We start from the raw sequence: 27,316 nt of genomic DNA, 5'->3' as shown, positions 1-27,316 counted from the left end.
GTGGGTTGCCTTTAAGGGCTAACGAGCCCCACCTGCCCGGGAGTGGCCCTGACCGGGAATCGAACCCGGGTCTCCGCGGTGATAGCGCGGCGTCTTTACCACTGGACCACCAGGGGCTCCTAATTGAACTACTAGTCCTGTCCAAGAATCCTTAGATGGCTAAAATGTTTCACTGAGTAACAGAGCAAGTGAATTAGTCTTTATGCCTTTCAGACATGGTACAGAAATGACATAAGTTTAATATGGAGAAAAAAATTGTTGACACACAAAAACTATATTTAATTTCATATAATCTGATATGTGCAATTTAGTGTTTTATTAAACAAACACAGTAGCTAACCAAAATCTGATTGCTGATAGTGGGAAAACCTGTGTTCCTATGGTAACTATTGGTTATCTGAAATGGTGTATGTATGCCCTAAAACATAACACAGAAAATTACCTTCCTGTGAAATAAGAAATACAATAGAAATAAAGTTAAGGGACATGTTTATTTCGGAGCTTTCTGCAAGCAAAACTGCTTTGATACAAAATGAGTTCAATGATACAGTGCTACCATCCACTCAAGCAAAAGAAAACCTCACTTTTACATGAATGCACTTCATACTGATATTCTTACAGAATAGTAGTTCAGATATCCAGAATGTGTCTGGCCTCATTGAAAGCAATGGCACAGAAATGCTGCAAAGTATTGGAGTATCATATTATTGGCGAGTGCTTAATTAACTCTGTGAGTTCTCTCAGAAATGCTGCATAAATAAGGGTATTGTGAATGTGGGTTTGTATTACGTAGTAGTTTTGATGTACATCCTTTAGTGTTTGCTTAGTTAGCTCAAAACGTGTAATTGTGTCTTTTGGCTTTTAGTATTCTCTTTTTCTTTTTTAAAGAAAAATCATGAGGTATCCTTTACTGTTAACTAATGACATAGTGTTAGGCCTATTTTACTGAGGTTGCAGAGACTTACTGTACATTCAGTACACTGTACATTCGGCAATTATTTTTAGTGTACTTTCTACATGTTACTGTGTACAACTGTTAGTTTACATTAGAACTCTTCCCCCTTCTCACAGGATATGGCAAAACCAAAAACGAATCTGACGAAAATTATACACATAAAATAAGAAGACAAATACACAAATAAGGCCATCTGCAGAATTAAAAATCCACCTCTTGCGATATTTCACAATAATTTCTACATAATATTTTACATCTTATGAACTTAAATATTTAATGCAAAAGGAAAAGACTTTAGTGGAGCCAATCATATTATCTCTTCAAGGACTTGTCTGATTTGCTGGCTAGTGGCCTTCTCTGGGGGGTTGGAATTTTAGAAGGCTTGGCTGATCCTGGCCGAGAACCTGCTCGGGGTGTCGGTCTGCTTGTAGCAGGAACAGTCTCTGACATATCTGAGCACACAGACTGGATTTCTGAAATGTCAAAGTCAGATGCGTCACTGCCTCGGCGGCTACTTGACCTGCTGCCAGCCTTGCTTCCTGCTCGGCTACCAGGTCTGCTTGGAGTTCTTCTGGTTTCTGGAAAGAGAGAAGCTAACCATCAGTATTAAAGGTAAGGTTGGAAAAGGTGTGCAGGTCTTTCCTAAGCCTTTAGCAACCCTAAAAATTCCTTATTGTGCAAACTAAACTTTAGACCTCTGCCAGGCAAGTTAAACAATGCATCTCATACTAAACAGAAGAAAAATCAAGATCAAACACTGATACAAAGTTGATTTGTCATTAGCACATCTCATTAAAAATGTATTATTCTGGCATCTTTCCATGACTTACTAGACATGCAATGTACCTTCACTCAACAGTCAGAGCCTTTCTTTCCCCCACCATTTTCTCAGTTATGAATTGAGAAAATCTGGCCTCTTCATTCTATTGTGATTTCTCAGTATATGCACCTTGGAAATGCAAATAAACATCCCAATTTTTAAATGTGTACTCCTCTTTTTTTAAAAAATCAAACTCATACAGTTGAAAGCTGCAACTAAACAAGGGCAGAGTATACCTTATCCCAAACAAAGGGCTGAGTAAATGAGCCCGCAGCAAGCCAGCTAAAGTAAAAGCCTGCCCAGACAACGTGCCATGAAGAAAAAACCACAACAAAGAATCCTAAACAGAAAACCATTAATGTGGTTTTTCAGAGTCTGCTTCCTTGCATGTGTGAAGAACACTATATTGAAACTGAATATTAGGTGGCTCATTTTTTAATATCACCTGTAATTTAAAAGACATGTACTCTTTGATCAGGATTTCCCAGCACTGCTGAGTATGCTTTGCAGAGCCTAAGATGTGAAGAAAAGCCAGTAGAGCTATCTTCTGTTCTAATCATCCATCCTTGTCCCTTATACAGAGCTGCTCTGAGGATCCTGAAAGAGCACAGCTTCACTGCTTTCTATTTTCAGATACTGATTTAAAAATGTCTACAGGATACTCCATTAATAAGGTCATCTACAACTGCGCCCTGCAGTGCTTTCAAAAGAAATGGACAAGTAATGATTAAATGAACTCTTTGCTCCATCACAGTTGAGCATAACTTGAATACTGTGAAGAACGGGACCCTTTCTTTTAAATAAATGCTTCTTCCACAGCTCCTCAGGCAGATACATTGGAGATAGCATTGTCAAGAAGACTGCAGTTATGAATTTGCACATCCAGAGCTGAACACAGCTGCTGTGCAACCATGTGAACGGAGGACCATCATCCTGATTATGTGAACCCTCAGCAATGGGCAGACAGTAGGACTTTCACTCCTTCCCACTCTTCTGACATCTCCATCAAACCCTAATGTGACCCTAAGTATTTCCTAAGTGGAAAACAAAGCAAGTGGTAGATCAAGCACTCACCTGCAAACTGAGCTCTGACTCTGGTAGCTGCTGTTGACAGGATGCCACTGTCTTCTCCAGAGTGGAAACCCTTCCCTGATAGATATCCTGGCAGTCTAAGTTTACTTCCTTGAATTGGTGTTCCCTATGCAAAGCAAAACACAATAAACAAATGTGTTTTTCAGCTGAAGATAAGGACTGGTAGTAGGTGCTACATAGCTTAGAATATGATCATTGTAACATTCACTGTGAATCTTAAATACTGGTTTGAGCCACTATGGACATTTTCTATGATGTGAAATTTCAAATGTCCCTTCAGCAGTTTGTATTTGAAGTAGCCGAAATGTAAAAGACCAAAAAAAAAATTATTTTAACAGTCTGTTTAAAATTTTGTTTGTATTGCAATGCATATAAAGAAAGAAAAAAGCTACCTTCTTATAATTAGTCAAGCACATAAGATTAGTTGATGGTACATCTTGAGGTTTTATGTCTGCATAGCTTGACTTCCCATCATTCTGACTGTGGTTATAGGTGATGAATACATTTGCTTTGCCTTTAAATTATTTTCAAATTTGAAACAAAGCTACCAGATTTCAAAAACTTTTTGCTAAGAAAAACCCCCAAAACTAACAAAAAAACCCACCAATCCCCAAAAAGCACAACCAGAAAAAAGGGCATAGGACTAATTAGAAAGTTTCATTTGTCATTATCTGTCTTATATTGTCTGCTATTTCTCTACTCCACAGTCTTACCTTGCCTGCTTTCTTATTTCTGAAATAAAATGAGTCTTGATTTACAATCTGTCCCAAATAAAAAAATTCTTTCAAAACCACAAGAATGAAATCCTTGTATCTCAAAATGCATATATAACACACTAAATAAGGTGTATGCAAATTAGAGGAAAACTACAGTATTCACAGTAATTAGCATAAAAATACTAAGTAAATATCAAAAAACTAAGAATAAACTGTGAAGTGTGTTCTATGCCTCTGATCCCCATACAATGGAAGGTAGAATTAGGTACTGAAAACCAAGATCCAGAGGAGTGTGTTGAGAGCTGCCTTGAGCTAAGAACCAAGCAGAGGCCTGTCAGGAGCTTGCGTGGCAGCTGCCAGCTCAGACCATGTCTGGCACAACTGAACAAAAGAACGCTGAGATGCTACGGAACAGACAGTCTGATGGCTTCAACAGCGGTCACAATGTCAAACTTTCTTTAAAGCCAAGTCCAACGCTTGACGTTCAGCTAGCCACACCTTGGGTATCTCTCTGTTATAAAGACACTCCTTGGGAGGATAAGGAGAAAGGGAACACTCTACATTACCTCCACTGGAGCTGCTGTACTCTGGGCAAGGCATTGGGTGCACTGGTGCAAAAAGGAAAACAAGCCTGTTCTTTAGTTTTGCCCTAAGCCCAAATGCACAAAAAAATATAAACTTATAAAATAAATAACTGCTCTCTTGGGCAGAAAATGCTGCAGAATGCCTCAGAAACCCACTGCAACTTACCCCATCCTGACCGTTCCATTTATAATCTTAAACCACGGTGGTTTACATAAAAGAAACTGACTGAAACTACTGGCAGTTGTAAGAGCTGATAAGAAATACAGTGCCCCCACTTGAAATCAGGCCAACTGCTTTCCTGTCATTGTAATCCAATGAAAACAACACCTTTCCATGTCCATAAATCCTTTTAAAGTACCATCAATTAATCTTTCAATGCATTTACCAGCTAAGAGATGAAAGAAAGTACATGAATATATTAGAAACTGACAACTGACTAAACCCTGTGCTGGTAATCATTCTAAGCAACAGCCCATGTGCTTGAAGTGTTGTAAACACAGGCACACCTGCAGCACATAAGTAACACACACAGAAGGAGGGAGTGAGAAGTTCATTGCACATCTTTGAGCAAAGCCATGCTGAGGTTATGTAAACTTCACACCAGGTCTCACAGGAATAGCCATAGGCATCAAAGTGCAGATTTGTGAAAAGCAGATACAACAGAGTGGTGGTAGCAAAAGCTTTCCCCTCACCGAGCCCTCCACCTAACCCAGGGCAAGAGTAACTCCTACAAATGACACAATGATACAGCTGCAATCTTTTCACTGACTGTAATGACATTAGAGGAGACGCTTTGGCTCCAAGCCCCTTCAAATTTTGGTCACACAGCCTAATTGCCAGCACATCCTAATTGCTATACTAGCAATTTCTACATAACTCATGCTGGTTTCCTGTTAAGTCATCAAATAGTAATCTTATTAGAGCAACGATTGGTCATTACCCCCCTAAGCAAAACTTTCAGTTGTTGGAAGGACTTTATATCAAAGTCAGTCTTTTTTTGCCACCTTCTTCCAAGTGATTGGGTATTTCTTTGTTAGTGGTTTTGCACTAGGTATCATGATTTATTAATCTTGTTCCTGCAGTTCAGGAATATCACAGTACTTTATGAACACAAAGTAAACAATTTTAGGAAGGAAACCTGCAAATTATATTAAAATACCTTTTTTTTAAAAGTACTTTAAAAAAACATATTTGGGGTGAAAAAAGGGAAGAAATAATTTAACATAAGTCTAAAATAAGACAATGCATTAATATGCACAGGAGGTTGCAGCTCTGAAGCACTGAAACTCTAATGGCTGTTAGTGAAGGGACAGTTTTAGTGAAGGAAGGTCATTAGACTAGAATCTCTGTCCTTACTGTACCTCTGCAGATGACCCTTGATAGTCTGAGGATTCTGATGGCTTAGAAGGAGTTGATGTTTTGCTGTTTGTCAACCATGGTTTACCATAGTTGCGTGTTAAATGATGGGGTGTCTGTATGAAACAATGGTAAATCAAAATATGAAGGACAGTAGATGGAAAACAATGTCATGGAGAAGGATACCCAGGGTTTCATAGGGAGATCAAATCTCAAAGTAGATACAAAAACTAAGTTAATGACAAATGTTCTCAACAAAAGAGATAGCAGAGCTTATTTTTTAAACAAAACGGAGAAGTTTGTTGCTCTTTCAGAGCAATTCCTAAACTGCCAGTTAGCTCATGTGGCACCTTAAATGCAGACTTCTTCTATTCCCGTATTGCAAACAAAGAGTAGAGGAAATACACTGAAAAGACTTCTCAGATCCTCCCCAGATTATGAAATAAAATGGAGATACTTCTTCCCTATGAGCTAGGGAAAGCACCAATATTACTGGAGCAAGGAAAAAAACCAAAAATTCAATCTATACCCCATCTGTTAACCAGTGCAGCTCTGTACACTTCTCCTTACCTTTGGTGTACTTGTAGCAACTGCCTGTGGGGCAGCTGCCTGGCCAGCTTGACTTGACAGAGAAGTAGATCTGTTGGGAGAAGCACCTCTTGAAGAGGGTCGTGATCTACGGCCCCTTGGTCGGAAAGCTGCCATGCTCTGACTGGCACCATCTGCCAAAATGAATTTTTCACGCAGCTCCACATTTGTCCTCCCTTTAGCTGCAAAGAAAGGTGTTCCATTTAATCAGATATGAAAATTGTCACAAGTCTGTTTATGGTCATTTTTGCCATGCCAACTCCAACACGTTTTAACAATAAATAAAATGCATTACTGTGTAATGCATTTATTTTGGACACAGAAGAGTTATGTGCAGAACTCGCTTATTCTAATACTTTATGCCAGCAGGAATGAACCACTGTCAAAGGAAGTCAGCGTGATAATGGAATGCTCAACGTGCTAAATCTTTGTTAATCAACCAACTATTAATACATAGACACAACCTGATGAGCAGTTTTGCTATCTCTACAGCTATTTATAATAAATAATACTTGCTTGGATGTTCCAGGAGAAATAGCTAACTACAACTTACAGGAAAGCAGCAAATGTATTTATTCAAAACTAAGAAGTTATGTAGTTTGGCAACATGCAATGATGAACATAAAACCCAAACTATGATGAGGTAATTGGTGGCTAAGCCACACACACACACATACAAACACACATATGAGAGGATGTTCCGCATGAATAGATGCAAGACGTTAGCATTTAACTATGTCAGTGTGAATGACAACTGTTTGTGAAACACTCTTCAAGCGTGTCAAAAAATTAGCTTGCAAAGCACCAGCCCATGTAGGAACATGTTAAGCTAAATATGATGGGTGAAGCACATTGTTAAAAGTACATATGTATTTATATATATCTCTTAAAAAGATGGGAAGGAAATGAAGGGAGAGAAGAAGAGGAGAAGGAGACAAAGAGAGGGGTTTGCCAACCTATAGTAGGCTGAGTGGTAATTGAAGAGTTTGATTCCGAACGTAACATTTTACTCCCGTGATGATGAACTAGAAAAAATGACACAGGACATGGGTCACATTAAAGAAAATCGTTAGCAGGAGAAGAAATCAAGTACAGCAGCTGCATACGCAAGAGACTTGGAGCACCAGGCTAAAAGACAGGACTTGAGCAAAAGCTGTCTCTAAGTACTCTGAGGCGAGTTCTCAAAGGTTTCCTATGCCAAAAGGAAATAGTGCTTGGACAAACAGCTACAGTCCCAAATATACTGGTGTAACAACAGTATTTATCTGCTGACATAAAGAAATAATATAAGCTAAAGTGATTTTATATAAATAGGTGCAATACTTTTAAAGCTGCTTATGACAACAGTTCTTTAAAATGTGATTTATCTGAATACATGTGGAGCACTTGGTGGAAATTAAGATTTGCTAGGTGAAGAGGTCAAGGAAAAGTGTGAACCTGTACCACTGACATTCATGACTAATCTGCATCACTGACTTCAACCAGACTAGGATTAGGTACCAATGTACGACATCCAGCATCTGGACGATTTTATAGAGCTTGGTGTTTCTTTAGACCCACTATGCTGACATCTGCTCACATATTTCCAAGAAAAAGGAACAAAGTACTATAGACAATACTGAGGATAGTACTAAGGAATTCCAATAAATAAATTAGACAGTTATTAAGTATTGTATCTCTCAGTGTCAAACCAAATTGCAACAGTCTACCTGTCAATAGGCCTGAGAAAAATGTTTGGGATACAACAGAACTAACCAAGTTAAACCTTCAGTGAAGTCAGATCTTTTGAGGCCCATTTAATTTTTTACTACCCTGCACTTTTGAGGAATAAGAATAGAAAGTTATAACGTAAGGATGGCTCTGCAGGCATAAATGACTTTTCCATAGTGCAAAATCAGGTGCTAAATTTCAGGTAGACTTGTGGTAACACCAATAAATGTAATATCATTCTTACATTTAATAAAAAATATATGCAATAAATTGGAAAGCAAAAGGACTATTTTAAACCCTTCTAACAAAGTCAGATATGGCACTGTAAAGTTATGACAGTACTTTCATGATACTATGATGTTACGGGTTTCAATATGATAAGAAATTTTGTGGGTACCTTTTAAGCCTGTAGACAAAGGTTTGTAGGCCTTAGTGGCACACTGCCAGTCCTTACAAGGGTTCTGTTCGTTTTGCATTTAATAGGGGTTTTATGGTAGCTTCTTTTTGGATTTAACATCCTTGACTTAGCGTGACAACTACTACAAATACAAGCTCTCCACTCTCTCAAGGTCTGTAAAAGAAACCTTTTTCCAAAGTAGAAGCTATATAAGATGGATGATACTGGAGAAAGGTCTACAGAACAGCTACGTCACTGTCCTCACTAGCTTATTTGCCGTTCCTGAACCCTTCTGTGCTGTTCTCACACTATTACAATGCTAATTATTATTACATTCTACGGAACTCCTAAGAAGTAAAAATGCAGTAAATTTAAAACTGCTAGTTAACAGGATGGTATTACCTAGCTACAGAACACCAGGTCACTCTGAAAATAGTGAACATTACTTTCTTCATACTCTGGCTGCTATTTGACTTGTGTCTCTTCCACTTCCTTCACAAATGGATTCTTTCCTATCTCCAACTGTTCCTCCAAGAACAATGCCAGACAGAGCCTAATTTCCCACTACAGAACTGAGCTTTCCATTGCTGTGTACTGAGAATATGATGCATCTGATACAATGCTCTGGAGTGCACAGTGATAGAGCGCTCCCTGCTTCTCTGGAGCACAGTGTCCTCCAGACCAGAACATTTTCCACTTGCTTTGTATAAGGCTCAGGGCTCTGCAAAGTGGTTATGGGGAGGATGCCAATGAAAAGAAAGGGTTACAAAGGTAGAGACTGAAAGACTAGGCGCAGCTATTGGCCAGAGAAGTTTCTTATGGTGGTGGTGGTGGTGTTACTCATCAATTAAATTGCCTTATTTTGATTTATTGCCTCAAAACTTCTCTCTTGCTAAGACGGTTTTATTGTAAATTTCTGTGTCTCACTTCTGCCAAGTCATACAAGCAGCTTACATGCCATAAACTCTATCTGGGCTAAGTTCAATTCTTAATTAGACCACTCTAACACTGAAGGAACTGTGCAGAAGACACCACAGTTATTCCAGACATACATCAGTGCAACCAAAGAGGATCTCAACCATGGGATTTAAAGTTTACAAAAATGTGACATTTAGTGAGATGATGTTTACAAGAACTGGCATTTTATACAAGTCAATCTCCATCTTGAGACAATGAATGGTGACTGCATTCAAATAATAATCAGCATGTCCATTTTAACAGTTGTGTTACGTACCCCGGCAAGGATCATTTTTCACTAAGAACTCATCGAGTGCCATCCAGCCACCTCCAACACGAACCATGACTGTACTTCTTAGGATACGAACCAGGCGCAGTTGTTGAGAGTCACCAAACTGCAATAAGAATCAAACAATAGTCTGAGGTTCTCAGTCATTCAGATGAAGTTCAGCACTGATAGGTTAAAAATCAGACACTCAAAAAAGTTTATTTTGATATTTAATTATTAGTAAATGCTAAAAAAAATCAATTTATTTATGCAGATTATTAAAGCTGTTAAGATTTCAAATCAGATGGCACTGCACTAATCCAAAGAAGATGGTAGGATGTTAAGAAAGAATCTCAGGTTTAATTTTATGCTTGATTCTCAAATGTCTGAGGTCATAAAGGAAGCAAAATTAGTAATACATTATTTAATTGGTTACAGTCTGTTTTTGTGCAAATTGACGAAGATCTATTTGAATTATTTCACTGATAAGATCTTAAGCATACTCTCTTCTGCAACAGTCTTGATTTTTAATGATGTCAGCTGAAGGGAAGGCAGTATCACTTTAAACAATCAGTGTGAGGGCTGGAAATTCAGTGTGTTATGAGTGTTGCACAGTTCTATGAATTGATTCATTTGTAGGAATATTTTCAGACATAGCACTGACACTGCTCACCTAGAGTAAGGTGCATGTGAGGAAAGGAACATTAAAGAAGCAATGAGTGATTGATAGCTATCATTATTGTCCTTTGTTATAAACTGTTTGTCGCTCCTCTGACTACATATCAAGCTTCCTCACAATTCAGAGATGCACAGTAACCTGTTTCATACTAAGTTCTTGTATGAGTCCATTCTTCCTTTGGGCTGATGGCCAGGCCTAATGTATGTTTTGCTCTTGAAACCTGTGTAACAAAACCTGTACACAGCATCTCCATTCAAAATCGGATCAAAGAAAACATGACCAAAATGTTGACCTCACAATCTCAAGAAAACTAACCAGAATTCAGTACTTTTTAGCCAATGCTACTAAAATATTTTGATACCAGATCATCAGCTTAAGTGCAGTGTACTCTCACACAATCATGCAGAGCACTCACTAAAACCAACAGGAGTTGAATGTACCTGTTTAGAACAATCTCTGACCCTTGGAGAAGGTTGGCCATAATTCAACTGTACCTACTTGCTCCAGTGAGGGGACTGAAATGATTTAAATGCAAACCACACAAATGTGCTCCCTACTTGTTAGATGACTTTAGTTGTTTGGTACTACTTAAGCCAAGGAGAGAGAATAAATTTAAAGGACTATTACTTTTAGGAACCAAACAAAAGCAAAGCTTGCTGCTTAACTCAATAATAAATTGTATTTGTGATAAGTAAGAACATTCATGTGATCATAATTTGCAAAGGCTTTTTAATAATGCATTCAATATGTGCCAAACAACCAACCATTTTATATATAGAGATCAAAGTTTTTAAAAAATGGCATCCGAATTGATGCTGTTTACTTTTATTGGCTTGTTCCTAGTGAGAATTTTCTCTAGATTCTGAAGATAGTACCTTTTTTCTTTTCCTCATTTTTCTTCCCATACCAGCTTAATTTTTAAGTTAGACCCCATCAGGTAACTATATCAAGGGTCAAATACAATGTCCTTTGGAAACTTCCCACCTAGCTGTGGTTAATTCAGACAGTAGGGCTCCTGGAAAGTAACACAAGGCATTTCTTCTAATGGTAACTCGGTTAATTTCCTTCTTAAAATAGCCTGGATACCAACTTTCTTTAAACATATTTAACATTATTTCAAATAATCAGAGCTAAAAGCATAAGGGAGTTTAAGCTACAAAAAGTCCTGTTCTTGACAATAGCCATATAACATCACTGTCACTAGAGAGACCTCAGCTAACTTCCTGTAGGTGCTTTTTACTATGGTACTGTTCTGCACCAGTAAGAGATACTCTCAAGAAATGCTGTGTGTTTCCCACATCTGAGAGTACAGATGGCAGTTAAGAGGATTAACATAATTTCAAACAGTCTTTTAAAAAAGAGACTTGTTCTATATGTGAAAAAAATTTCAATTATTGTTTAGATATACTGCTTGAGGCATGAGGTGAGATTATCCACCGCTCTGTGCTTTCTTCTATACTTCAACAGCCTTTGCAAGTAAATAAGAGTGCACCCACATTTTCAAAATCTTTAGATTTAAAATGGCTAATGCTGTTAACACTAACATATCCAGAATGGATTACACATATTATTGCCTTTTTAAAAGCATAAGACACTAATGGTATCTAGTTTGCATAAGGTATTTCCATTCTTACCAGGCAAATATGATTTAGCACTTTTGGAGGCTGGGTATCAGTATGTACCACAAGAATAAGTAAGCAATGGTTAGCATTTCCTCCCTGTACTGCTTCGGTATGACTCACCAATGACCCAGCTGACACAGAGTATTCTTAAACACAGCTCCAGTACACCATAGACTTGCCATTGCTCTTTGAAAACACTTTGGGAGAGGGAGTAGTCTAAACTGGAACAGCAAGTTTATTTTGCCTATTTCCAAAATACATAGTTAATGATTCAGTATTTACTACAGGTATTTCAGGTATTTACTACATAAAATACCACAAATCAGCCAGGTTCTTAACCAGTCTGCTTGATTCTACCTTTTTTTTTTTTTCCCCAAAGATGAAAGTATTTATGTAATTTGCAATAAATAAGTGATATGACTCTGGGATCTGTTTACCACAATTAGCCTTTAATCTAATAGCCCAAAAAAGACATTACAGAATTTTGAAGGATTCCACTATAAAACTGAAAACTGATTAGATAATAATAATCTCTATAATTACAGTTTAAATGCTCAAGATTTTTTGCTATGGGAATTGCTGCTGACCATTATCTGGTTCCTTTAAAAGTAATCTCCTTAATGAGAAAAATTGCCAAAGAAAGCAGGTGAGGGATTATAGAGGAGGGATCCTGAGACAAGGAATGCTCCATAGCATTTAAATAAATACCACAGCTGACCAGCAATGAATTAGCTGAAGATGAAAGGATGGCAAGTAGACTGACCATTGCAAGCTTAAATCACTATGTGTTAGAAAACAAAAAAAAAAGAAAAAAAAAGGGGGAAAAAAAGGAAAAAAAAAACTTCATAACACATTCCACTGGTTTATACCTGATTTCCCAGGAAGAACTGATAAGAAATGAAAAATGGAAGAAAGACACGATTAGTTTACAGGAAATTCTCTACATGACTCTAGAAACACATGCAAACTAACACATTAGACACTCTAAATAAAGTATCTACTTGAGGGACGAGCAGGTAGCTAGCCATCCAGAGATTGAATATGGAAAATATTCAAGGCCTCTGTTTTCTTCCCATTGCTGTTTCTGTGGTCTTTTAAAATAATTTAAACGTATCTATTAATCTCTCTTAGCTGAATATCACATATTCCATTTGAAATTGTTCTGGTTACTGGATCCAGGGATAGCAGATCGTTTTCCTCCATGTGATATTTATTTTTCATTACTGAAGTTGTTCTGCAGATATCTAGCACTTTGTCTAAACTTCAGAAGTATGTGTGTTCAAATAAAATGACAAGAGAGGGTAAAAGTGATTGAAGACACTTTGGTAAAATATTTTTGAAGTACAACACAATACCACAAGAAAACAACAGTCACTGTTTTCAATTAATTAATAGAAAATCAGCTGCAGTTTGAACACTTTGGGTATCCAGGCAAAAAGACTGGCTTCTAAGGAGGCAGTGTTTGTATGTATTTATGTGTGTATGTATGCATGCAGTTAGCTTTTAAAAATTCCTTATTATTAAAAACAGCTTCAGTAGTTTCAGCAAAAATAAATACAAGCAGCAGTATTTTTCCATATTTTTAGTATATGTGTTCTGATAAGAAAAAAACTATAAAATGTAGACAATCTTAAAGGAAACATAATTGCCACAGAAGATTCCTATAAATCAATATAGCGTAATTCCTTGCATAAACCATGTCATATGAAGAAAGCTGAAAGAACAGAGGTCCTTAAAAGACTTACCCTGTACTTATTATCCCCAATCTGTTCCACTTGAAACCGTTTTGCACATTTACATTTCGCTACCTGCCTTGTAACCTGCAAAAAACCACAACGGGATAATTACTTTACTGTAAATACCACATTTCTAAAGACTTGTGTACCTAGTAAACTTCAAATTATATAGGAGTGAAAGTAAAATGAATTATTAAAGAATGTGACCCCAGCAGAACAGAATGGAACCTAACAAAGCAGAGAATGTACCTCATCTTCAATTTTGTCAGCGTCTGTGAGAGGCTTGTATGCATCCTTATTTGGATGAAGAGCTGCTACAAATTCATAATAGTCAATATATCCATCACCATCTCTATCAAAAATGTCTGCAACAGCACTCATCTCAAGTCGGCTTGTTGGGAACTCTGCAAGACAAAGATAACAACAAAAGCTAAATTTTTTGGCTTTTCAAACCCATTACAATGAAAGGCATTATTACAAATATTAAAAGGTTATTCGGTGACAGATAATGTCTATCAAAAAAACCAAGGATATTCAAAACAGTGAAGGAATCTTTCAAAAAAAACCCCAATCTGGATCTCCAGTGTTACCCAGGTATTGGATTAAAATGAGTATCATACTGTGGCTTGAAGACAGACACAGAAGTGAAGGCACAGATTAAACTCTAAGATATATGTCTGGGGTTTTTTTAACATTTTGACCTTCAAAGTGCATATAATACCACAAATTAACAAGACAAATTATTAGTGAGGGCAGGTCAAGCAGGCATTTCACTGCTAATTAAATCTGGAATGCAAGGCCTTCCCAATGCAGATGCATGCATGATGTTTCACGAAATCCTTCTTTAGATGAAGTTCACTGCAGCAGAATATTAACCCACAGAGATTCTCAATGGAATGGTCAAAGGAAATTTCAAGGTGATGAACAGGGATTATATCACAAGGGTTTAGCAGTCATAACAAATCGATACCAACTGAGTTAAATGGGTAAGCTATTTAACCTCTCGGTGATTCGGGTTTTTTTTCCATGAGTTTCAGTCACTTCATGAAAAACAGCAATGTCCATGTAATTGCATTTCCTAAAGTTGGGGGAAATATATAGACTACAGTATTCTCCTACTCAGTAACTGTGAGATGCTAAAAGCAGCCCAATTCCCAATGTTCACTGTTCAAAGCAAAAGTGTCCATGATATGAAGATAAAGGATTATTTTAAGAAGTAGGCCCTTATCTGTTATGAGTCTGTTGCTAAAAGGAAACATGATCACATACAGACATGATGTGGAAGACTTACGTTACCACCAGCTGTGCATAACTAATGCATACCAACCCATCGGGAAAGCTAGGAAAGTCCCTTCCTAGTTTGATTGCTTGGCATTTTGACCCTCATTTTATAGGCATATGAATATTGTCATGGTTTATGGAAACACTGGTTTCAAAAATTACATGGTTTCATTCTATAATTAAAATTATCCCATGTAAGATCTTTGATAAAGATCATATGATCATATGAACTGATTTTGAAAACCATCTGTAGATTCATTTTACTACTATGGTACATTTTACTATTAATCAATGAAAAGTAATTGTTGAAGCAGCTAGTGTACTGTAGGAATAACAATCCAAGTCCAGTAAAGCAGCAAACTACTAGCTAGACAATAATATAAATCTGACATTTGTAACCTCATTCACAATGTAAAAGAACTAGAGTTTCTAGAATCTAGAAATATTTTCAAGTAAAGTAATTATAAAGTAATAAGAATTAATAAATTCAAAAGGGAAATCTGTGACCTTTTAACACAATAAACATCTTAATGTACACGATATAGACAATAAGACTTCATGAGATGTTTGTTCCAAGTTCAACATAATATTAATTTTAAAACTTACTTGAAGAAAGAATTCCATCGATAAATTCCTGTCTTGTAATCTTTCCATCCTGATCTTTATCAATCCTCCTAAAGAAGTCCATCACACGAGACTTCTTATGGTTCATCCATCGCATGTATTTTTTCCTCCAAATATCAAAATCAAAGTTGGCAAACTCTCTCAGCTTAATAAAAAACAGAAAGAATTTTTTTTTCAGCTCAAATCCATCAGTCTAGAACATCAATGAGATAGAAACCATCTGCGTTTTGTTGAATAACTAGTTCTTTGAGGACCTACATAAACATTTTAAATCTCTTAACTCTCCTCATTTAAAATGAGGATGACAGCCTTTAAAGCACACTACAGCACATGTATCACAGTGTTTTCAGTCAGCTGTGTCATACAATATAATACAACAAATATGGAAGTTGTTTACAGCATTGACAATTTAACCCAGGGTAAGGAATATTATGCAAAATATATGTATATTCTGTACAGTCCTTTTCTGACCTCTTCAAGTCTGTCCAAAGCATCATTAAGTTTTCTTCTCCTTTCCAAGGCCAGAAGCCAAACCTGCTGCCATTTGCTGACTAAAAGGTTTACCCGTGGATTCTTGGTTTCAATTTGTGCCTGGGCTGCTGATGGATAAATGCCTGGTGTTGGGGAACGCTTCCCTGTTAAAACATTATAAAATGCATAAGTCTCACACAGTTCAAACAAAACCAAACATTCACATGAAGTGTAATTGTCCCTTCTAAAATTACTCCTTCCTGTCCCAAATAAGGAGATCATACCCTGATATGATTCCATACAATGGGATTTTTTCCTTTATTTTTTTTCTTTTTTACCATTTTTGGGGAATGACCAAACAGTAGTTAGAGTTGCTTTTGCCTAGTCAGAAGCAGTTCATACTGGCTCCACTACATGGGTTAAATTAAATCTAAGAGCTGCAAAGTAAACAACCTGATTTTAGAAGCAGGTTCCCTGTATGAGTAAGTATAAAATACAGTGGGTAAGTATACCTAAAAATACAAAAAGCAATTTCCTCACTTGATTCACTTTCCATTCAACTTCACTAAATACACTTCTTATTGGGTTACATAATTCTATAGACAGAGACAGCACAACTTTGGCACTAAATCTTTATGTGAAGTTGCTTGCACTTTCAGACAACAGTAGGTTTGCAAAAACTCAACAGGGACTTGCTCTTGGAAGTTTAATAGCACATGAAAGGCTGCACGCTTTGAAAATAGCTATTGGTGAAGATTAGAACAAAATTTAAAAATACATGTCTTCCATGAGAAATTTCCTCACAATGAAAAATAAGAGATAATTAGAAAAATCAGCCAAGAGAATTTCACCCTGTTTCGTTATAAGCTAATCAAACCTATTAGATTATTAGCAATCTGTAAATTTTATAGATAAAGAAACGGTATGTGTCACCCACCCCAAAATACATCATTACTTACTGCCTGCTCTCCCCTTATCAAGGACAGGAATATGAGATTGTACTGGACTGGGTTCAAGTGCTTTTCTTTTATGGGTCTTTGTAACTTTATCCACATCAGGTTGTTTTCTGGTCATTTCCTCCATGAATGTCTACAATCAGATAGAGGTGATATTAATTAACAATACACAAAAGTAACCACAGGAATGAAAAACATATAAAAAAGCAAAACAACAAAGTTACAAAGAAAGGCACAGAAAGACACTTATAATGCCAAACTCACAAAATAGACACAGTTAAAGGTTTTGTAGATAAGAAAAAGAGGCAGTAAAAGCTTTTAAAACCTACAGCCTGGTTGGTAAAGGAAGCCTAAATCCAAAAACGAACCTGTCAAACTCCTCTATTAAATGTATATGGCGAGGTGCTATACAACAGAATTTTGCCTCTGAGTACTTGCTGTTCAGACTGCAGTTCATAGAAGTGAGCGAGACAGCTCTGGTGCATAAGCTGGGTTAAGTCTGTAAGCATTCACTGCACCAGCAGCTCCCTCTGGTACTTCATCAACAAGTTTTTGAAACCCAATCTGTGGAGCCACACATTGCAACACTAGTTCTAAAGTGGCAGCACTATAATATATTTCATGTGGGTTTTTCTCTATTCTTATTATTATCCTTCTTCCTCTGGGGAATTGTAGGTTTGCTTTTAGAACAATGTGACACTAAATTTTTGATTGGTTGTTCTTTTATCTCTGTATTGAATAAACTATAAGCACATCGTACACATACAAAACACATGACCAAGTATCTGAAAAGGAATTCAATTACGAGAAAAAATAGCTAAGGAGATTCACATCTGATTAAGAATCCTAGCTGAGATGTGAGCACCCTGTGACACTTAGCATTCCTTACCTGATGTTCAGCTATAAGCGCTTTAACTTCCTCAATCTCCTGGGGAATAACCTCTTTATCTTTTTCAGTTAGTGTAGTCTCTGCCCACTGCAACCAGGACAGTAAGGCTTCCAACAATTCCTGGTTAGCAATAAGTCCAGCCAGGGCTCCTGCCAGCCTCTGTTGATGTTGTTTAGCCCATGCTACAACCTGGATAAAGGAACCAATGTGTGAGTACGTGCATATCTGAAATTCTTCACAACATATTTAAAATTGCTCCACTGACTATAAACCCAGAGCTACCTCTTAGGCCTACTGATATTAGGCCTGATATTCAGGATTAGGTGCTGCTAAACACGGTAACTAGCACTTTCAGGCAACATATTAAGAATTTTAACAAGCACTATGGCATCCATAGAGTGTCCTGTGGACACTCTTGAAGCCATACTTCACTAACACCAGTATTTTGTTTTTCTTTAAACTTAATATAAAACAGAAAATACCACCTTTACAGTGGTACAAACTCTGCAACCTACCTGTAGCCACTGCAATAATTTGAAAATCTCTAGATTAAGAATATGTTGGAAAGAAATCCTCTTTGATGCAATGAGAAAATCCTTCACATTTGCCCTGTATTTTTTTTCCTTTGTAACTTTTAAGTTTACAACTAGAAACTGTTGGCTTTCCTCACTTGGGAAGTGTCAGACAGTATTTCCTTTAATACATACAAACAAGGAAGCTTGGCCATCTGCTTTAGTTCTTAAAGCCCTGAAAGTTTTGAAATAAAGCCTAGGGAAGCATAGTATTAACATCCATCCCCATAGGTATTTTAAATGTTTAGTTCTCAACAGCTGGATCTTTTCCTCCCAGTGTAGCTACCATATTAGTTGTCAGCTATATTCTAATCAAAGATGGACTGCTGCAATGAAGATGGTTTGACAAATACTGACCTCTTCAAACCTGGCTCTGATGATTGTTATCCAGTGCTTAATGGTGGTGATGGAGTCTGGGTGGCAGATAGCCAGAATAGCTTCTCCCATACCTGTTGCTTTATTCAGTTCTGCCTTTTTCTCTTCCAATTTCTTCATAAATTCCTAAACCAGAGGTAATAATTTCAATTAGGTGCTGAATAAATTTGCAAGAGAAATCTGAGTGCATTATCTGGATGGTTGAAGAGCCTCTTGATTATTTAAAAACATTCAACTTGCAAAAGGCAAGTTTAATTTGCATGAGAAAAGCTTAAAATGTTTAAAAAACCTATTCCACATAAAGTACTAAACACAGGTCTAAAACCTTTATCTCAGCTTGCCACTCCTTAAAAGCCTACCACTCTGTAAATACTTGAAAGACGTGTACCCTTATTGAAAAAACAAAGGAAAATCACAGCATTTAGAAGTGCTGTAAACGAATTATATGGTGGTTAGAATCACGACTGGCAACATTTCAATGACTTGGTTTGTCAGTTACAGTAATTCTTCATAATAAACTATCAACCTCCTAGCAGAGGCTGGAAATGTCCAACTATAATTACATGCTCAGACAAGATGACAGAGGAGTTCAGGAGCAGCCATACTAAACTAACACAAATGTGAAAACTCAGCAGCTGAGGGGGAGAGACACAGCAAGAACAGAGACAGCTAATTAACCATCTGTTTTCAGAGGCGCTGCCATGTGGGAAAAATCTCGTAAAAGCAAAAGGATGTTTACAGTTTTAGGCATCCAAGCTCGTAGCCATTGTTATTCCTATGATGGCAGGACTACAACTGGGCGCAGGGGGGAAGCAACAGAAAAAAAACCTGAAGGAGGACTTTCCCATCCTTTCTATACCTTGCATTGCTTTCTATTTTTTCTTTTTTTTTCTTTTTTTTCAGTTAATTATTATTACTACAGTGGTTTTACTATTCTGCCTAAATGTTATGTGTAAGTCTGTGTGTCTTCATGAGAACCCTTAACTGGAAATGCCAACATCTCTCAGTGCCTAGTTGAATTTTTTTGAGCCAAGTCAGATCCTAGAAAATTCAAAATCACCAAAACATTGTAAAAATAGTCAACAAGTCATCATGACATTATCCTGTGCCTTTACAAAGGAACTATGAAGTTATTGTGAAATAAAAGTGTAAAAGACAATCTCTTCTACTTTGTTCTAGAAGTCTGGCAGAGGTAGGCTCCATATTTAAAGAGATTCATTGTTAATTGATTTTGATTTAAGCTTAAATTATTGTCAGAGTTTAAGATCCAATCCTAACAGCAAACCTTCTCTCATAAAAATATGTGAGTCCTTAAAATATTCAGTTCAACATAGTTTTGGAAAACTTGAAGTGGGTTGTAATGAGAATACCAAAATAAGCCAAGGCCAGGAGGAGAATGAGCAACAACATTGTTTCCCCTGCCCAGCTATACTAGAATATCTCAAAAATTAAATCTATGATGCATTACATACAGTGTATTAAGCTTTCCCTCAGTAAGGGATGAACTCAGTAAGAACTCACTTAAATGTGTTGAGCTCTGTGGCAATCCAGTGACACAGACACATTTACAAGAGAGGAGATGGGATGCTTCTCATTCAGCAATGCAGTGTATTAACCCACTATAGATCTCAGCCCCCAGAGAGCAGGACGAGGGACAGAAATCTCTGCCTGAGATAGCAGAATTCACTAAATCATGTGCATTATTCAAGAAAATAAAATCAGAAAAAGGCAAAGACGGACCATTTGAATAAAATATTGTCCAGAAGAAACCTTTCAACACACAGCTGAATACAAATGCAGCAAAACTATTTTACAAGAATCCCAGTGACAAAAGGAATATATATTTCATATTTATGTAAATAATTTCAATCATGCATTTTTATAATAATATTGCAGCATTATAATACATAATGGTTTTTAAAAGGAATACATATTCCTTCTTCCCTCATTTTCTGGTTTTTTTCTTCTTGAGAGCTAATGTTATAAGCTTAAAAGGAGAAATCACTTATTCCAGGAAGACTGAGTGAGTGGTAAAGCAGTAGTACCATAATCTTTCTTAGTTTAACAATTTCTCTATTTCTATTATTTAGACTTTAAGAAGATATGTGTTTGGAAGAACTTCTTACAAAGCCTACTAAAAAGATTTTAGTACAGTATGGCCACATCTAACACCGAGGCTGGTTGTGTTGTGCTAGCAATCATCCTTCCCAGCTGGACAGGGTTTCTCAGAGACAAACTTTGCTTTGCTTTGAAGTTCCAAGTTATTCTTCAGCTTTGGCAGCACAATTCTAAACTTTAGTACAGAAATATTTTGTTAATCCAGCTACAGTGCAGAAGAAGAAATTAAATTTTTTTTTTCCTAATTATTTCAGTGGACCTAAGATTTCACTCCATTCTTTTCTCTCTATTCAGAAGATCAAAAAATCAATTAAAAGGAAACTGGTGAAGAACACATGTCGAAGAAAGGCAGCTAAAGACAAATTTCAGTGCATCAGAGAGATTAGGTTGCTACTGCTAACATTAGTCATACATTTGATGCATATATACATACATTCCACAGCTAATGAATAGTACCCAGTTTCCAGGAGCCTAAATTAAAACTGACAAGTTTTTCAAAACATTGTATACTAAGTACATTGAAAACTCGTTAGTTAGGAACTGTTAAATAGTTGTATCTTGCATGCACTCCTCTGCATAATAATATTACCAAACTCAATTCAAACAGGATGCTTTTCCACTCTCCATTTTGCTCTACCTTTCTTCAGAGCAATGATGAACAAATTCATGCCTTATAATTTGTTCTGTAACACTGTGCGCACTACACTCCTGGAACTGTTACTACTGCACTTACAACAAGTTTTGCATGGGTTTAAATGTGCATGTTTGTAGCCTCCTGTTTGGAGAGTGAAAATATGACCTCTATGCTCTTTAATTAGGCATTTTCTCATTTCATTACTGCAAAGTTAGATGGTCCATAATCCACTATCTGCAGTACCTACGCCACTGCAGTATTTCGGTACCTAATGCATATGAAGTATGACAGCACGCTGTTTCACCATGACAAAAGGTTAATGGACAATAACATCATTCTGCTGACATTTACAAATGACCTTGAAAGAAAAGTATAGGCCATTTTGATCAATGGTGCTAAGATGACAAATATACTTTTGCTACTGTAGCCATCTGTGTTGTAATTGCAGGCATCATATACTTCACAGAGGGGTTTGAATCTGTCTCTAAATGTTTACAGCAACTTTCTAAAGGCCCATTATTTCCTCAGTAAGCCAAGATGACTCAAGAGCCCAAAACCAGTACGGACATCAAACTATCAACTACATTAAATTTCTAGCTTTTCTTTTATAGAAAGAGTTTCAAAAACCAACACTGGATGATGGATATAACTACATGGGACAGACTGCCTCCTTTCCTTTATTTTACCCTCTATCAGACCAATTAGAATGAAGAGGATCCTCTGCATTTTCTTGCTTACCCTGTGCTGCTCTATCAGTGTACGCAAGGCCTCTTCATCGTCTGGAAGGATGCCATGGAAACGAAGAGCCTGCTCTGCCTCTGCCAGCCACTCCAAAAGGACATGAACAACAGAGTGGAATTCTTCTGCCTGTTAAAATACAAAAAGTCATGGTCACTCATGAGGGGATCTGACAGACATGCTGCAGCTTACACAAGGAGACTGAGCCTACATTTAGAATCATTAATCACACAGCAATACTGGCACATTATCTTTCCATTAAAAAGTCAATGATATACAGTACTACATTTTCATAACTGTAAAAATAGCTCATGCTTCTCAAAAAATTATAGGAAGCCTAAAAGCCTGTTCATGCTTTTAGCCATCTGATTTATAGTGTATTTGCAGCTCAGTCGTGAATGTCATGCCTTTACACTGACAAATTACACGGGAGGTGCTTTGCTTTCAGGGACCAGCTGGAAAGATGAGAACTGTATTTTCTGCACAGCCTAAATCAGCAGTTAAGCAAAATGAATTGACAGCCTGTGGGAGAGTGACCCTTTTATGTCTGGAGAAAACAAGAAAGATTCACCATTGGGCACAGCCATATTCAGACACAATTGAAGTTTGAGGTAGCTTAGGATTGTGTCTGCTGACAGACTGGAGAGCTGGACAAACCCTGGGAAAAGCAGAGCAGGAATTTTGTACACAGTGGATACACTGCTATTGGAGGAGCCCCATCCTAGCATCACCCCAAGCTAGTATATCTTCAGAGAGCTGTACATCCATATTATCTCAGGTTTGGAAACAATACAGATAGATCTATTTGTTTGGGATTGGTACCAGATAGTATTGACATACATAGACTGTTCTAACTCATGAGTGCACTCAGCACAACTATCTTTTCTGCAACATGCTTCACCATGCATTGCAATGGTGCCAACCTAAACGAGTTTTCAATACAGAAATTACTTCTTTCCAATAAGGCACAGAAAGCATAAGTACGATTGCAATCTCCAGCTTCTTGTGAATGAGGCATAGCCCTCACCATCCTTCACGCTTGACTGCAACTTCAGCGATTTCCTTAGATGGTAAGGTCTTTGAAACATTTGTTTTGCATTTATGGTAGAGACTAATAATAACGGTAATAATAAATGCTAAGAGGTACTATTTATGTGCTGTGGTAAAGGGACAGAGACAAGGTAAGCAATGCATGAGCAAGAAATCAGTATTTTCAAATGAAATGAAAGTGAATGACATTAAGTGAAAATGAAATTAAATTTTCAGCAACCAGACTGCAAGATATTTTCACTAGTTCTCACAGAGTACATGTAGTGACAGTAGTATTCCTTACCTGCCGAAGAGCCTGTTCCAGTCGTGTTTGTTTGGATACTGACAGGGCACAAACTGTCTCCCAGCGAGTGCTTAGCTCCTGCATTTGGACTTTGACCCAGGAAGAGTCATCACGACTGCCTTCTATCAGCTCCCTCGCAGAGCGCTTCAGAGCCTGGACACTGCTCGTTCTTTTTCCCAGCTCCTTCTGGAAAACCTAGGCACCACCAAGTATATTTGAAATGTTTAACTCATTAAGGCACACTTATGTGTGCTGATTATGAGAAGAAATCCAATGAAATGTTCACATTAGTAGATGGAACAAGCTCCAGTTACATAAAGGAAGCTCTTGAAAGAAAATATGGCAATTACAGTATACCATGCCACTGACTACAACTTGTGATACACAATGGGATTTCAGAAGCAATTGCAGCATATTGCAGCCTAATTTTTATAGGCAACTCATGTTTCCAAACGTATTCTTTTCAGGAGGGACGAAATCTTCTCCTCAGTGGGGAGGAGATACTGAAAGTCAGTGGTGGATGAATAGAGGGACCTTGACCTCATGACCTTTCCAGGCTCCAGAGCTCTACCTATGTGTCATCTTTGCCTTTGAATCCCAGTTTTGCAGTTCAGTATGTCAGAAGAAATGACTGTTGAAGTTACTTCTATTGCAAAGTCCAACATCTCCTACTTGCTCTCATCTCCTAAACCACTTCAGTAACAAAATACTGCAGCTTTCCAATGCAGGCTTCCTGGGTCATGGTCTACTTGAAATCTGTGCATAACTTAAGCGTTGCGACTACTTTTCTCCATAAATATACAGCAGCCACACAGGTCTGAAAGGCTGCAGCAGTCATGGTAAGTGCACTGGAAATTTGGTTAACAGATGGACTAGAAAAAGAACTGTCTGCCCTGGAGTTCTCCAGTAAAACAATTTTTGCCATCTCTTGCCCATAGACACACATTTATGAATGCATACTTGTGATTTATGACATGACATTCATAAATACACAGGATAGCACCATTAAATGGACTATCTCAATGCTAACTGGTGTCAATGAGTCACTAAGAGTTGTCCTCTTTCATATATGATTTATAGCATTTTCTATTGTTGATTACATGTTTGTGTTACAAAACTATTCCATATTTCCAAAAATTACAGAATAGTCAGAAATAAAGACAGCATTAAAATGTTACACTTAAGAGCAGTATAGTAATTAAAAAAGTGTTTTGGGAATTACCTTGTGATTGTCAATCAGGTTCATCACTAAATCAATGTCTCCGTGTACTGGCTGATCTTCTGCTAGTTGAGGCTCAATTTTGTATAACCAGTCAATGAGAGCTTGCAGAGCATCAGTAAACTGTCCCGAAAATAACAGGGCTTCCTCCAGTTTATTTTGTCTGGGAGACGAAAAAAACCCAGAACGCACACACAAAATAATAATTTATACACTTTAAGAAAACATTTTCAGAATAAAATAACAGAATCGTAGAACTATGACAGTTAGACAAGACCAGTAAGGTTGAGTACAACCATTAACCCAGCACCACTACGTTCACCGTAAACCATGACCCCAAAGGGCCACATCCACACGTCTTTTGAATACTTGAGGGATGGTGGCTCAGCCACTTCCCTGGGCAGTCTGCTTCAATGCTTTACAACGCTTTCAGCTGTTGTTTTTTTCATCAAAAAACCCAAAACAGAAGCCAAAAGCATTTTCCTAAGCATTTCTCTTATTTGATTAATAATTAATAAGTTTTCATTTACCTTTCCACTGACTTTCCACAAATTGTATCCCACTTATCCCTTAGTTCACTCAGCATATCGTCAAGTTTCAAATTGTCATCAGCCAAGGTGGTTTTCTCTTTCAAGGAACGTCCAGTTCTATTTGTGGTATCATACACAGAATGTTTGGCACCAAGAGATTTCTGGAACTCCTACACGTATGGAAGAAAAAAACCCCATATATCATTAACTGCTTACAGGCCATTGTTAATTAATCTCTGACGTACTATTTGCAATGTTCATTGTAAATGTTGCTACAAGAATATTTTAAACTTACTGCAAAATTTCTGTGCTAGTGCCACAGTGCACCTGAAATTATGTGGGGCTTGACACTGGTAGACCCCTGTTTTTTGTCCTTCTTTGGGAATGTAGCTCTATGCCTACTGGAGTAACTTCTGCAAAATCCCTCCTTTGGTGAGGGCAATGATTCCTGTCCTACCATAACATTCCCAAATTTCAGCAAGGGGTGCCTGGTAGAAGAATGTGAAAAACTGCTACTTTGGGAGCCATTAACTGAGCATTCTTCACACTGCATTCTTACGAACTAAGATTTCAAGACACTTGTAGAGCTCTCCAAGAGCTACAAAGGTTATTCTGATTTAGCTCAACATGGGCAAGCTGGGAAACCTCCAACCACAAGCCTTTAACTCTCTTGACAAATACTATCATTGGGAACAACTGTACGCCAAAAGTGTAGATCCAGGCACAAGAAGTCAGGTGCCAGCCCCTTAACTCAGTTTGTGCTAGAAATCAAGATCACCAGCAGGTTTCTGTGCCCAGGGACTTGGAACAATGACAGTGACTCAGCAGTTGCATCTGTGTGCCAGCTCTGACAGGTCCTTCTGCACAGACCCTTTGGAAGCTTTCCATAGGCACAGAGGAAGACACAGAAACACAGTTCATCTGATACCACAGAGGAATTAACCAACTGACAGAGTAAGTAATTAAATAAAGGAACACTTCCAAAAGACAACAGGGTTGCAGTCAGTTCTTTCCTTGAGAGACTACATCATACCTACTTTTATTTGATTTCACAGAGGTGTAACTGAAAGTAGATTTTAGTTTCAGCTGCCAGGAGCAGGCAAGTAAGTTAATTACTGAGATTATGCTCATCTAGCTATCTTCCTTCTAAGGAAGATGGGCACATACAGATAAAATTAGCCAGGTTCATATAAATTTACTGTAAAGAACACTCAGCATTAGCACAGGAATAGATTGGGTGACCTAACATTGTTTTTTCCATTCCTGCCTCCTAAAAATGAAAAAACAATTCTGATAAACAGACCATGAATAACCCCCAAAAGTCCCTGGCAACACACTAGATATGAGTGAGAGAGAAAACATTATCTTGGCTTTTCTTTTTCAGGGACTTTTTTTTGGCAGTAACAGCTGGCAAAAAGCGAGTCCAAATTACTGCTTACAGCACACATTCAATTCGGACAGCAAAATCCTTAACTAAATGGAGCAAGGAAACCTTCAAGGCTGGACACAAAAGACAAAGACAGGCACGGGGTATATGTGGGAGTGGAAGGAAAAGACTCAAAATACAAGGAAGGACATTGCAGTGCTGGGAGGTTTGACAACTCATTAAAAAACAATTGAGTTGATTTCTTGAGGGGGTGGTGTTAGAAGTTTGAAGTCACAAAGTTCACAGAACTCCCTCCATCACACACACTGATCTTTTTCCTCCAGATCACTAGTTTCAATCCTTATGTCCCTGTACCACATTTCATCCCATTCCTTAATGAGATTCAAGCAACTCAAGCAGAAACGCTCTGCAGGCATTTTATATGAAAGAAGCTGTATCAGTGACAGAAAGGATGAGTCTGCCAATCCATGTGAGGGAGCTTGGGTTCATAAAACCTGTAGGTATAAGGTAAATATCAAGTTTATAATTTCAGAAGAGGGGAGAAGAATACAGGCAGAAGATAGTCCTGAAAGGACCTCAAAGCAAAGTGACAAAGTGTCGACCATACTTGTGAGGTCAATATATATATACGAATATATAATGAAAAGAGAGGAGAGAAAGGATTAGAAGATTAGGAGTCAGAGGAGACAAGAAAGACTGTCCCAACAG

General features: G+C 37.5%; 1 protein-coding gene and 1 non-coding gene across 18 annotated transcripts in view; both read right to left on the bottom strand.

The window, feature by feature from the left end:
• Positions 1 to 44: 44 nt before the first annotated feature.
• On the bottom strand, positions 45 to 117 carry TRNAD-AUC (transfer RNA aspartic acid (anticodon AUC)). The gene has a single exon. It is a non-coding gene; the product is annotated as a tRNA-Asp (tRNA).
• A 355-nt stretch (positions 118 to 472) lies between these two features.
• Positions 473 to 27,316, bottom strand: part of DST (dystonin) — a 301,419-nt gene continuing 274,575 nt past the window's right edge. For 7 of the 17 annotated variants that reach the window (XM_050316395.1, XM_050316379.1, XM_050316386.1 and 4 more), the window contains 18 exons: positions 25,222 to 25,391; positions 24,695 to 24,854; positions 23,473 to 23,667; positions 22,140 to 22,268; positions 18,632 to 18,775; positions 17,703 to 17,891; positions 16,817 to 16,946; positions 15,858 to 16,021; positions 15,369 to 15,531; positions 13,731 to 13,885; positions 13,491 to 13,565; positions 12,615 to 12,632; positions 9,454 to 9,571; positions 7,069 to 7,137; positions 6,095 to 6,294; positions 5,530 to 5,640; positions 2,850 to 2,973; positions 473 to 1,533 (listed from right to left, as the gene is read on the bottom strand). In XM_050316395.1, the coding sequence (XP_050172352.1) occupies positions 1,268 to 1,533; positions 2,850 to 2,973; positions 5,530 to 5,640; positions 6,095 to 6,294; positions 7,069 to 7,137; positions 9,454 to 9,571; positions 12,615 to 12,632; positions 13,491 to 13,565; positions 13,731 to 13,885; positions 15,369 to 15,531; positions 15,858 to 16,021; positions 16,817 to 16,946; positions 17,703 to 17,891; positions 18,632 to 18,775; positions 22,140 to 22,268; positions 23,473 to 23,667; positions 24,695 to 24,854; positions 25,222 to 25,391 (2,580 nt within the window). In that variant the 3' untranslated portion in view covers positions 473 to 1,267. The remainder of the gene's footprint in view (positions 1,534 to 2,849; positions 2,974 to 5,529; positions 5,641 to 6,094; positions 6,295 to 7,068; positions 7,138 to 9,453; positions 9,572 to 12,614; positions 12,633 to 13,490; positions 13,566 to 13,730; positions 13,886 to 15,368; positions 15,532 to 15,857; positions 16,022 to 16,816; positions 16,947 to 17,702; positions 17,892 to 18,631; positions 18,776 to 22,139; positions 22,269 to 23,472; positions 23,668 to 24,694; positions 24,855 to 25,221; positions 25,392 to 27,316) is intronic. The other 10 variants (XM_050316384.1, XM_050316388.1, XM_050316394.1 and 7 more) reach the window with 5 other exon arrangements.

This window comes from Myiozetetes cayanensis, unplaced genomic scaffold, assembly GCF_022539395.1.
Source record: "Myiozetetes cayanensis isolate MyiCay16 unplaced genomic scaffold, myiCay2020 scf2-11, whole genome shotgun sequence".
NCBI lineage: Eukaryota > Metazoa > Chordata > Aves > Passeriformes > Tyrannidae > Myiozetetes > Myiozetetes cayanensis.
The sequence above is the reverse complement of the archived record's forward strand: the minus strand, read 5'-3'. Positions and strand labels throughout refer to the sequence as shown.